Source organism: Salvia splendens, chromosome 18 (genome assembly GCF_004379255.2).
Source record: "Salvia splendens isolate huo1 chromosome 18, SspV2, whole genome shotgun sequence".
Taxonomy (NCBI): Eukaryota; Viridiplantae; Streptophyta; class Magnoliopsida; order Lamiales; family Lamiaceae; genus Salvia; species Salvia splendens.
The window spans coordinates 18,159,361-18,173,104 of record NC_056049.1 but is presented as its reverse complement, the minus strand read 5'-3'; the positions used below and the strand labels follow the sequence as shown (position 1 = coordinate 18,173,104).

General features: G+C 42.3%; 1 protein-coding gene across 1 annotated transcript; it reads left to right on the top strand.

Moving 5' to 3' along the window:
- Nucleotides 1–464: 464 nt before the first annotated feature.
- LOC121776843 (E3 ubiquitin-protein ligase PRT1-like) lies at nucleotides 465–6,955 on the top strand. Its single transcript, XM_042174002.1, has 7 exons — nucleotides 465–558; nucleotides 795–823; nucleotides 943–1,122; nucleotides 5,246–5,551; nucleotides 5,628–5,705; nucleotides 6,660–6,821; nucleotides 6,912–6,955. Exons 1-7 carry the CDS (start codon nucleotides 485–487, stop codon nucleotides 6,953–6,955), a joined length of 873 nt encoding a protein of 290 aa, XP_042029936.1. The 5' UTR covers nucleotides 465–484.
- The last annotated feature ends 6,789 nt before the right edge of the window (nucleotides 6,956–13,744 follow it).

Genomic DNA, 13,744 nt, shown 5'->3' with positions numbered 1-13,744 from the left:
TTCTGCTTGACCGGACTTGTGGATTAAGGTCGAAAGTCTCCTAGCGGGTGGTGGGGTTTGAACCCGTGACCTCAAGATCACCACAGCTCCGCACTACAACCCGTTGGTAAAAGAATCTCTTTTTAAACTAACGGGTTGTAGCGCAGTTGGCAGTGCGGAGCTGTGGTGACCTTAAGGTCACGGGTTCAAACCCCACTACTCGCTGGGAGACTTTAGGCCTTAATCCGCAAGCCCGGTCGAGCAGGATTAATCCGGTGGATTAATTCGCCTTCGAGCTGTGGTGACATTGAGGTCACGGGTTCAAACCCCACCACCGAGACTTTCGGCCTTAATCCGCAAGCCCGGTCGAGCAGGATTCATCCGATTCCACCGAATTCGGATTCGGAACACCTGTGGTCAAACCCAAAAAAAAACTCTCTTTAAAGAAAGAGGAAGACGGTGAGACGGGAGCTATCTTCATTTTATTGATTTTAGTGTTCTCGCAATGGAACAGTGCGTTGCAGATCGTGCTGGTATAGAAGAAGAATTTCTAGACGAATTCCAGTGTTGCGTTTGCCTGTAAGTTTTTTCTGGTCTCTATTAAATCTAATTCCGGAACAAAACGCTCCATGTTTGTGATAAATTGATAAATTGTTGTTGCTCAGAAATCGGCCATAAAATGGATTGGGGATGCGATTTAGGATTTAATATCGATTTTTTGTTTAGGGTTGTTTGAATAGATAATGAGAGAAATCAATTTTACTGCATTTCGATTGTTGTTTAGTGATTAATTGTGTAAGTCTTATATTTTGCAGGGATATCATGTACAAGCCTGTGGTTTTAGGTGTGTCTGTTGTAGTTGAAAGCTGCTATTTTGTGTAGGAACAAGCTTGCAACTTGTTTTTCCTCTTGAAAGTTCTCTTTGTTTGCAGACATTGTTCTTATTTGGTTACCATTTTTCAGCTTGCGGTCACATTTCTTGCTTTTGGTGTACATTTAAAGCCATGGACAGTTTCATGCACTCTCATTGTCCCGTCTGTCGCAACCCGTATAATCATTTTCCTAGAAGCTGTGGATTGTTGCATTTTTTACTCCTCAAGTTATATCCATTGCCATACAAAAGAAGGGCAAAACAAGTTGCAGGTTTGAACTTCTTCTTATATTTAATTTGTGATAATTCTGAGTCACTTCATGAGATATGCTGTCCAGTTCGATAGCAAGGGGACAAAAGGAACTTTTTTCATTGACATGCTATGAAATTGGCCAATTAGTTTTCTTCCTTCAAATAAGCATCTTCTCTGATTTTTTTACCTGTTAACGAGTTGCAAAGCTGTGCCTTTCTGTGTACTTTCTCCCCCTCTGTCAATAACCATATTCTTTAGGACAAGTAAATTTCCATGTTTATCCACAGAGGCCAGTTTCGATGGTGCATAATTACTTTGTGCTATTTTGGCCGGAAAAAATATAGCATGTCTCGTGCATTAAGGACAGTGTTGGATCCCGGAAGTGGCAAAGATTGGCTTGATTTATGCATATAAACAGATTATTTTGAGTTATTGAGACATGCAACGTTACCTAATTGTAAGCCAATTGAGTAATCATGTAGCCGATTTTGTTACCCAATTGAGACATGCAACGTTACCTAATTGTAAGCCAATTGAGTAATCACGTAGCCCTGTTGCCCCACGACCCGGTCATTTACATAATCGCCCAGTCACACCTCGCTTCCCTAAAAACACTGATACTAGCACAATAATAAATATAGGGATAACTGCCTTAAAAGTCACTAACTTTGCCCAAATTCCTGTTTTTCCCACGACCTTTAAAATTGGCGTATAAAGTCCATTGTTGTGAAAATCGCGACCCAGGCGCGCTCGGGGCGCGGGGCGATCAAAGCGAGCATGTAATCGCCCTGATGCGGCGGGGGCGTGCGAGATCCGTGGAGCGACGGTGGGGCGCGCCTGGGTCGCCTGGGTCACGGGCCGATTTAGGTTAGATATTGATGACTCTTCATCTTCTTCCTTGAATAAATCAAAAAACGGTAACTTACCAACTTCCCATACTCTTGTTTATGGAAAACCTACACCAACCCTTCTATTCAACCGCCTTCTCCTCTCCTCTTTCTTCTTTTTTCTTCTCCTTTCTTCTTCATCAGCCACCACTCCTTCGGCGTGGGTCTTCTTCAGCAAAAGCAAAAATCACTTTATTCTTCAGCCACCACTCCTTCGACGTCCAGATTCTCAAGGTTTATCTACGGGTACGAGCATCATTTGTTATGGGGATTCATGAAATTTCAGTTTATCTGGAGTTTGTGTATGTGTTTTTTTTGTAAAGAATTGTTTTTAGAGATATTGGGTACATTTGGATTTGTAGAACTGTTTTGTAACTATATAATTTTATTTTAGTTTTCTGAACTTGCAATCAATGTCGCCGCTTAATATGCATTGTTTATTTGTTGCGTAACACGTAGGGGTTGGTGTGTTGTTGGCTCCATAAGTACTCTATATTTTTGAAAACTACTTGTAATTCTCTGACATTCTCATTCCTGCATTTTTTTATTTTGAATTTTTGTTGTTAGAAACTTTTTACCTTTTACTATAAACTTTCTTAGAAACTTTTTACATTTTACTGTTGAACTTATAAATGATTGTTTCTTTCTATATATCATTTTTATACAAAATGTCTCAAGACCCAGCTAGGAAATATGCAAAAACTGATCTGGATACCAGATATAAACTTACATGCAACTTTTGCGACAAAGTGATTACATCGGGAGTTCGAAGGCTCAAAGAACATTTCGTTGGCGGATTTAAAAACGTCACTGATGCAACGTTACCTAATTGTAAGCCAATTGAGTAATCATGTAGCCCTGTCACCCCATACCCCGGTTTTTTACATAATCGCCCAGTCACACCTTGCTTCCCTAAAAACACTGATGCTAGCACAATAATAAATATAGGGATAACTACCTTAAAAGTCACTAACTTTGCCCAAATTCCGGTTTTTCCCACGACCTTTAAAATTGGCGTATAAAGTCACCAACTTTGCATTTAGTCGCCGATTTCCCATGATGGTTTTTCCGGCGAACGAGTGAGCTGACGTGTCGTTTTTAATTGACGTGGCGGATCGTGGCGGCTGACATGGTCAACCATTATTGACTGTGCAATAAAATAAAAAAATAAAATTTAAAATAAAAATAAATTTTAAAAACAAAATAGCCTGTGAAGAAAGCTAGCACATTTAGCCCGAGGAACGGGAATCAGAGCCACGACGGATATGAAGAGGGGGATCAAGGCATTGAGAAGGAGATACACAGTTGATGAGGAACGATCGATAGACTTCACTACGAGGTTGTATAGAGCAGCGCTTACACCATTGAAGCTGACGGTGAGGGAGAGCGCGAACGGCATTGCAGAGGGGAAATTCTTGATGCAAAGAACAAAGCAGACTGTGTTGAACCAACAGATGCTGCAACCAGCTAACAAGCAAAGTATAAATAGCTACAGTTGTAATTTAGGCTTCAATTCAATCAAATTGATTAAAATTGGGGGGAAACGCACACACAAACACACATTGGCATTTCATTTCGGTGATAAAAAATTTCATTTACAGAGGAGCAAATAATTATTCATGGATTCAAATATTTCCAGATCAATCCACAACCTAATCAAATTACTATCGAATTTGTAATGTTACGAGATACTAGACTGCATTATTGCATTTTACTGCAACCGATAATATAGAATTGGAGCTGGATCAGCAAAACCTAATCAAATTGGGGGAAAAGAGAAAGCAACTAACCACCGAATACGGCAGCGTAATCACTTTAGCAACGACGAGCCTTTGCGCGCCGTAGCCGACGAGCCCCATCGCCGCGGCAGCAAACATTACTGCCCAAAGCGGCATCCAAATAGTGGCCGCAAGCACCCCAAGGACTTGCCGAGGTCGGAGGCGGTGGCGAGATATTTGAGCTGGACCTGCGAAACCCCCAAAACCGACTTGAGCTCCGAAGACTAGGCCGAAAAGTCGAGGTTAGTCCCCATGAAGGCCTGTATCCAAATAGTGGCCGCGAGCACCATCCATTTCCCCGATTGGGCCACCATTGTTGAGAAGAGAAGGGAAGAGTAGCGTTTGATGCAGTGTTGTTAGGGGCGTGGAGCGACGGGGCGAGAGACCCACGAATCGGGGCGACCGATACTTAAAAAATAGAATTAGTACCACTGCATTATTTTTAATATATATTTTATATAGTTATATAGGTGTTTGCTGTTTCTTATACTAATTTGTAGTGCATGCAATTGATTTTTTGTATAAATTTCTTAGTAGTATAAGTGTATAAGTGTAACAGCATGTGCCTTTAGACCAAGTAAGAGAGAAATACTTGTTCGAAATTTCCTAGAAGCATAATACTATAAATAAATATATAATATTATCAGTAGACAATAAATAAATATATAATATTACCAGTAGGCGAGTAGGCACCTATAAGGAAGAGTGTACTAAATGCTTTCTTCAAGAGAGAAACAGAGAGATGACTTATTTTATTTATTTAGTAGACCTAAAAATAATTGATTACTTAAGACACAAAAAGTTGTGCTTAAATTGTAACGTTAGAATATGAGTGATCCCTTCATCTTCCTCATCCCTTCTTCCCTCTTTATTAAATACGCCGGAATTCAGAGCATAAAACAGCCGACGCCCCACATCGCCCCGCGTGCGCTTCAGCTGCCCCAACCGCCCCGGCTCGCCCTAGTCTCGCCCCATGAATATCGTTCGGCCCAGGGTGGCTGGGGAGACTACAGCCGCGCCCTGACCGCCCCACGCCCCAAGCGCGATTGAGCAAAGCGATTGTGAGGGATGAAACAACGTCGTTTTAGGTGTTAGAAACGACGTAGTTTTACGATTTTCCGATGTCATCCACGTCAACATTCAGGCATGCCACATAGGACACTTAGTTGCCGGAAAACACAGGGTCGAGTCAATTTGGGAGATACCAGCGACCCGGCAAAATTGGTGACTTTATACGCCAATTTTAAAGGTCGTGGGAAAAACCAGAATTTGGGCAAAGTTTGTGACTTTTAAGGCAGTTATCCCATAAATATATAAGTATATTAGATAAGCTGTGGGGTGATTCTAGGATGAAGCTTATGTTTCATCTCTTCCTTCACTTTTATGTTTTCTTGGTACTAATTCATGCATTTTAATGAACTCCAAACCTACACTACCATGAATAGTAGCTGAATGCTCTTCTTTGTGATCTTTGCAGAAGAAGAAAAGGAGATTGGATATGCATCACCGCAATTTGAGGGGAACATTATTGAATCTCAATTAAGTGGAGTGTATGGCGCCCAAGATGCCACAGGTGAAGGAGATCATCTATCCATTAAAGATTCTTCACAAATAAATTTGCTTGAAGGCAATACAAGTATCCAACCAACGTCAAGCTCTCAAACTACTACCAATGATGCCAACTCTATCTCGAGAAGTACTAAAAAGGTCCTTGTAACTGATGTAGAATGTGCTGTTTGCAAACAACTATTGTATCCCTCTATTGTTCTTAACTGTGGTCATGGTAAGCATTTCAGGTATTTTCTACATGCATGTCAGGAAGAGTATTGTTTTATTTTTCGATGTCTTTTGTTTTGCAGTTTATTGTGAGCAGTGTTGTCAAAAACGCGCCCGGGGCGCGGGTCGCCATGATCGAGGCCGGCTTCGCCCCAACATGGGTGAGCCGAGCAAGATACGTGGGGCGCCGTCGGGGCGCGCTCTGGGCGGTCGGGGCGACTGGAGCGAGAGACGGAACTAGCGGAGCGGGGGCTTGCCTGTTGCCGTCCGCCCTGGTTCGCCGGTAGGCTGCAGATTTTTTGCTTTTACACAGAAAAAAGAAGAGGGAGGGGAGACGAGACAGGATAGAGAGAGAGAAATAGAGGGTCAATTTGATCAGTTTACATTGGGAAACGAAACTACTTTTTGACTATTTTTCTCTTTCATTGTATTTTTAAGATTTCCTAGAACGTGTTAAAATATATAATTATAGTACTCCATCAATTATTGTTTATTTCTATTGTTATTATTTGTATAAGTAACATATTTTATTAATTCCTTATATTTATAATTTAATTTTAGGTTTATATAAAGCTAATTTAGTAATCTTTAGAACATCCCAATCTCTAATTATGGAGCTTTTCATTTTACCTAATTTTGTTTTATGAACTAAATGAAGAGAAATAAAATAATAATTATATGTTTATTTGATAATTTGTTTTATAAATTAAATGAAAAGATTTAAAATAATAATTATGTTTATTTAAATGAAGAGAAATAAAATAATAATTTATTATTTCTTCCAATCTTTCTTTCCAAAATGACTCTATTATAAAATCCATTAATTAAATATTATAATAACTAAATTGATTATAATTCCTCTTGATTATAATTCCTCCAATAATTCTTTTCTACCCAATGTCAAAATTGAACTTTAAAAATATTTTTTTCCTGTTATGTAAATATAAGTATTTATATTATAGTGAATTATCTTTAATCATTATTATTATTAATATATAAATAATAAATAATTTTGCGCCCCGATTCGTGGGTCCCTCGCCCCGGGGTCCAGCCTCATCGCCCCGGACCGACCCGCGACCCTAACAACACTGATTGTTAGTCATGTATTCAACCAGACGATAGTATCTATAGATGCCCAGGGTGCCAAAGTTCACATCCAAGAGGGATTCCTAGCGTGTGCTTATTACTACATCAATTCCTTGAGGAATATTTTCCTGAAGAATATTCAGGAAGGAAAGAATCTTTATCCCATAGCTACAGTCATAGTCCATCTGGAAGTATGCTGCCATGTTTATAATCTTTATATCTCGTGTTTGATAGTTCAACTTTATCATTATCACATCTTTCTTTTACATTATTGTTATTAGGTTCAGCAGGAAAACAGGAGGAAAGTGCCAAAGCTTTGGTTTAGCCCTCTGGCTGGGCCAACTTTCACCCTGGGGTTGGTTGTGATTATTGTGGGGTATATCCTTTCACTCTCTTTGTCTGTACATGATGTGGCATTTAGTATTTCATTTCATGTCTCTTTTCAGATTTCTAGTAGATTGGTGGCTTTGCATAATGTTTGAATTTCATGGTATATGTACATTTGTGAGAGAGATAAATAGACCTTTTTGAAGAATGTTGAAATTATAGATTCAAGCTTTTTTATACTCCAGGCAAGCATTGTTCCCATATCTATGCTCATTGGTTCCTTAGAAGAAGAAAGAGTTCTGCATTCTATGGTAAAAGATACTGAGTGGTTCGTGAACACCTTGGGTGGAAAATGTTGTAGATAAATATTACCTGGAGTGTATGTTAGGATTGGTATACTGAAAAGCATATTTCTAGCATGTTGCACGGATAGAATTGCTTGTATACAATAAACTCTACAATCCACATTTATCCCAAGGCGAGAAGAAGTAATTTTGTCGCATTGATGTTTGCTTGTGCATTTATAAGATGTATCTCAAAAATTTAAATGTATAAGAAGCAAACAAGTCTAATTCTTCAACATAGTAGACTGGTCGTGAACGACGTTCACAGAAGGTGACGCAGTCGGTCCTTTGTAGAAGAGAAATAGAATATCACAACCTAGATAGGCTTTGGCTACCTGTCGTGAAAGGTTGCATTGTCAGTCCGCATGTTTCCTTACCTTAGGAAATAAACGACACTAGTGTGGTATAGCACTGAAGGATCTAACAGTCGAGATAAGTCTTTCTTGCTATTTACTGAAAGACGAGGTCTCGGTGATTAATATTTCTTAATCATTGTTGATATAACATTGAGCATACGATATTGATTATGCACTACTTTGATTTATCAAATGGTGCGGATTTTTCACAATCCAAGAATCCTGATATATTGGGTTGTGGTAATTAATGTCTAGAGGTGCTAGTATTGTTATTGCAATGAATCGTGTGCTGGGTGAGTCCAGTTTGATAATATCCTCAAGAGGTGTTCGAAAAAGGTTTTATTATTCAGAAACCCGCCGGTTGGAATTTATTCCAGAATAATAAATAAAGATTTTGAACTAGACAACTCTTGGAAAAAGATATTAATTAATTAAAGTCAAATAGCAGACTTAAATTAATTAATGGATATTTATATCTTAAACACGGGAAATAATAAATTAAAGAGGTAAAGCCCGGATTACTTGTAATTTGGGATTGGACGGGCAGTCAATATTATTATACTATAGTGGATGATAATAATATTGTGTTTGGATTTAAATTAAATTGGGGCTCAATTTAATTAGTAAAAGTCCAACAGGTTTGGCCCAAGTCCAACCTCCATGGATCCCTAATCTGGCCCATTATAACTCAATATAAAAGGAGATTAGAAAGGAGATTATTAATAAATTAAGTGTTAATTTTCGTGCTCCCCTGTGGGAGTGGACGAAAAATCGGTTTTTGACAAAACTGATATTCTGTCTTCTTTCTAATCAAGCCCTTTTCGATTCTGACAAGCTTTGCCCACCCAAAGGTCATTATCTGAGTTCGAGATACAGATTAGAAGGTTCGTGGTTGAGTACGAAGAACATAACGTGGAGAAGGTGCAAGCAATCGACGATTCTTTGGAGAATCAGATCGGTAATTCTAAACCATAGAAATTCATGTTTTAGGTTTTAATTCCTTTTACATGAATTATGTGCGTTCTTGGATGCAATTCTGTGTTTAACATGTAGTTAATTGATCCCATAATCGGTCAAATAGATCTGTAATTATGATTTGTTTATGAATGCATAACTTCCGCTATGCAAGGGGCTCCAAACCCCAACAATTGGTATCAGAGCCAATTTTTGGCTCTGATTATGTGGATTAATTTCATGTTATGTGAATTGCATGATCTTATGTGTTTTCGTTGTTTGTTATATGTTTATAATATGCATAGTTCGAAAACCCTAGAACAAGAAGATGTGGCATTTTATAACGCGATGGGAATTTGAATGTTTCAAATTTAATTGCGCATTTCTTTTTGATTTCTCATGTGTGATGATTATTTAGATTCATAATCTTGTAATCATTACATTCTTGTAACAATTTGATATTGTAATCATTGTTTTCTTGTAATGATTACATGGAATTCATCTTGTATTAAAAATTGGAATGTGAGAATCACGCCATGGAGGCTACTCGCGTTGGATCATGGGGTAAATTTCGTTTGCGGAACACCAGCGTCGTACATACGGATCCAGAAGCGCTGCTGATCGAGTGGGAGCCTGAGAGCCGCGGGGTTATCCGCAAGGCTTAGGACGATTGGCGGCTGCTGAAACGATGCAGCGGGGCTCGCAGCTGCGGAGATGATGCAGCGGCAGTAAACACTGCAGGCAGCGACATTTCCGAGCAGCGGCAGTTTGCGGTGATCATCACTGATGGATCCGCGAATTTCTGATGTTAGTAATTGCTGGTAGAGAATGAAAACTACGACACAAAGAATTTACGTGGTTCGATTTACTGAAGTAAATCTACGTCCACGGGAAGAAGGGAGGGCAAGATTGTATTGCTTGATCTGTTTTCTACAGCTTACAAATACAAACTTGCTATTTGCTATTTTATCTCTAGAGAGCTTAACCTTCTTCTATCTGATCTAAGTTCTATTTATATCTTGAACTAAGATCGTGGCTTGCATCACCACCCTAAGTCGTGGATGTCGTGTAGGTCATGGCCTAAGATCGTGGATGTAGCGTAGGTCATGGCCTACGATCGTGGCCTGAGTTGACACCACGTGGTAGTGGGTGTGTTGGACATCCTGTATGGGTCCACTAACTCCTTGTTCGGTCGAATACTGAGACCGAACTGCTTTGGTTGCCGATCTGAGAGTAGAGCTTGATGCCGACCTGAGAGCAGAGCTTGATTGGATGGCTTTTACCGAGCTGTAGGCTGAGGCCGAACTCTTTGGTAATGCCGAACTCATACTCCTGCTTTGGTTGCCGATCTGAGAGTAGAGCTTGATGCCGACCTGAGAGCAGAGCTTGATAGGTTGGCTTTTACCGAGCTGTAGGCTGAGGCCGAACTCTTTGGTAATGCCGAACTCATACTCTTCCTTGGGCTTGTTTAGTACGCACCCCATCACTACCCCCCCCGAAAAGCGAAGTGAATCACTTCGGCGAAGCGAGTCACTTCGGCATTCTGGAAAAGGGTACGGGGGAGGCTGAAGTCAGGGGACGTGCCCTGCGCGTGACTGCATTAAATGCGGCATTAAATGCGACAGTAAAATCCGGCCGTCGAATCCTGAAAAGGTGGAATATGAAACGGTGCGATGATTTGAAATCTTTTCCAAATCTGATAAATACCGCCTTTCTTCATCATTTGAACACCTTTGCTATTGGCTTCTTCTGCACTCTCTATCTTTTGCGTGAAAAATTTCCTTCCGCTTTCAAAAATTTCCTCAGGATTTCTTCAAACTTTCAAAGAGTAAGAACCATGTCTGCTTCTTCTTCGTCTGAGTCTGGTAGCGGTAGAAAAGGGGGTAAGGGGTCTTCTAGCCGGAAAGAATCCGGGGAGAAGACCGTAGAGTATTTTCACAGTATCTTGAGTAAGGATACTGTGATATCCCTTTACGAAAAATACTCTTTTCCTGGGGGGAAGGCGGTGGTTCCCGACGATGATCATAGGGCTAACGACCCGCCGGAGGGTTATGCCACCGTTTACGAAGCCTGCTTAGAATGCGGGCTTCGTTTCCCTCTTCCCCCACCTTTTGTAGAGCTTCTTGATTTTTTTCAACTCCCTTTAGGTCAGGTGACTCCGAATTCTTGGAGGCACTTGTCGGCTTTTGCTGCCGAACTCCGTAGGTTAGATAAGGATCTGTCTCTGCGGGCAATCCTTAATTTTTTCCAATTTAAAAGGAAGGGATCTTGGTTTTACTTGATCCCCTTACAGCCTTTTAGGGCATTCTGCAAAACCAAGTGGCCGAAATGGCAAAAACCGCTTCTTTTTTTATAATAGGACAGCGGCTCCGGGCTTCCCCTGGAGAGGGCCGAAGTCCGTGATTCCTCATCCTCGGTTAGAACCATTGGCCGAGCTCGATGGCGAGCTCAACAAGATTCCCATAGTTAGGAAACAATACACGGAGTCTGAGCTCGTCAAGGGCGACGTCGTGTTCGACATCTCGTCTTCGGACGAAGAGGCCGAGGGTGAGGATTTCTCTTTACCTTTATGTTCTACTGCTTTAATGAAGAAAACTAACCTTGCTTTCTTGCTTTTTGGCAGTGTACATGCTGAACAAGGCTACCCGAAAATCTTCGGAGTCCAAGGAGCCGGAGAGGCCGAAAACCACCAGCTCGGCGTCTGATGCCGAGAGGACTCCGAAAAGGCAAAAAACCTCTTCGGATCCGAAGAAGCCGGAGTCAACTTCGGCAAAGGGGAGGGGGAAGGCCCAGAAGCCCCCGAGAGCGCCAGAGAAAGACGTGGTCTTGGCGCCTCCTTCGGAACATATCTGTGAGCCGTTTTTATGGCCCACGGACTTCGCCGAGGTGAATTCTCTTCTTGATTTTCTGGCCTTGCTTTTTTCCTGTATTTTTTGTGGTCCCTTTGTTGACTTTTTTCTTTATTCATTTTCAGAGGAACGATATGCTCTCCAAGCTCGTCGCCGTCGAACTCTCCAAAGCGTCCAATGACTATGCTGAGATGCAGAGGAAGTTGGCGGCTGCTTGTCATCGGGCCGAACAGGCTGAGGCTAACTTTGAGAAGGCCAGAGCTGCTAGGATTTCGGCCCAGGATGAAGCTCAGTTTGCCAAAAACCAGCTCGTCATCCAGCGGGAGCAGACGAAACGGAGGGATGCTGCTGCCGTGGTTGCCCAAGGGGAGGCTCTCCGTGTTTACACGGAGAAACTCTTTTTGAGCAGCCAGTTCTCGGCCTTTGTCGGTAGTCTGGTAAGGCTAATTGCCGATAAGGGCGAGCAGGGGGCCGATGTCGTGCTGCCTCTGTACAGCCGAGAGATAGCGGCTCGGCTTCAGAATCTGCCGCTCCTTGAGGAGCTCGCTTCATCTTCGGTCCTGCTTTCTGCAGACCGAGTCCGGAGTTGTCGAGCTGATCGGGACGAGAACCTGGAGGCTATCTTTGCCTCCGTGGGACCCGTTTCACCCGCTTCGACTTACAACGGAGAGGGTGAGGCCGAGCCGCTGGAGCGGGAGGCCGAAGTCGATCAGGCCGGGCATCCGGAGAAGGAAGCCGATCAGGAGGCGGAGGCGAGGCCGGCAGGAGGCGAGGCTGAGGCTGAGGTAGCCCAGGAGAAAGAAGCTGTACCAGACCGAGGAGCCGGAGACGAAGCTGGCGGAGTATGATTTCGTCTCCCTTCTCTTAGTCTAGTTTCTTCCTTGTAAAATGGCCTTGAAGCCCTAGTGTAAAAAATTTTCCTTGTGAATGAAAAATTCTCTACACTTGTCTTCGTATAGCTTTTCGTACTTGCCTTTATTCCTGTTGTATTTTACTATCTGCTCGGTACAGCTGCCGAACTAATATAGCTGCTTTGTACCCAAGGAGATGGAGATACTTCACTGGAAACGGCTGTACTCTTCGGCTTTGGACGAAGCTGAGAGAAGAGCTATAGCCGATCAGACGAAGAATGACGAGCTTCTGGCTCGTTTAGTGAAGCTGGAGGCCGATATCAAGGACTTAGAGTCCGATAAGAAAGATCTGGAGGCCGAGCTGAATACGGCCATTGCTGAGAGGACTGCGTATGAGGATTACATCCGTGTGCGCGGGGGAATGACCATATCAGATGTTCAGAGTCGAGTTGACGAACTGTGGGAGGAATATCATGTACTCCGTATGAACAATGTGCTGGAGAGCCCGGCTTGCCAACAAGTTGTGACATCACTGCGGCGTTGGGCTTCTCGGTACAAACATTGTTCTTTCTCGGCGCCCCTCCATAGAAAGATTCCTTCGGCATATCGCGCCAACAGATGCTCGCACTCCAGATCAAACCACTGGTTCCCTTGTTCAAAATCCTACTCCCAGCCAACAACGAACTCCGGAACAGCCGGAAACGTCAAGACGAGAACGGGCTCAGGAGCAACCGGAATCGTCAAGACAGGGACGGACTGAAATTCGCCGAGGAGTTGTGACTATGAGCGAGCAAGATCAGCAGATGCTTATTGCAGAGACTCTTCATCGCCGAGGTGTTAGGAACTTCTCGGGATCGGGGAAGAGGCGTTGGGTCGAGTATAGCATTGCGTCGCCCTGATTATTCTTCATTGCTCGGAACAACCGAAACTCGCTTCCAGAGGATTTTGCAGATAGGTGGATTAACTCAGCAACCCTGGAAGTAGAATAGTCCTTGTAATAGGTAACGGCCATTTTGTAGGTAGCATAAGTTGTATGCCGAACAGATTTTTATGAAAAAATGAAAGTTGTTTTTCTCTCTAACACTGTATTTACAGCTTAGCCGAAAAAATCCAGCGTACTCGTCTCGGTCTTATGAAGTACACTTCTTGACCGGGACTTGGGCTTGGTCTTATAAGTAAACTTCTTTGACCGGGACATTGGTCCTTGGTCTGATTGAAATAACATCTTTGGACCGGATAGTCTTTGGTTGTGAATAAACATCTTTGACCGGACTCGTCTTTGGTCGATGAAATAAAACATCCTGACCGGACTCTTTTGGTCTGAGAAATAAACATCTTTGACCGGGACTGTCTTGATCTGGATGAAATAAACATCTTGACGGGACTCGGTCTTTGGTCTGATGAAATAAACATCTTGACCGGAACTTGGTTTG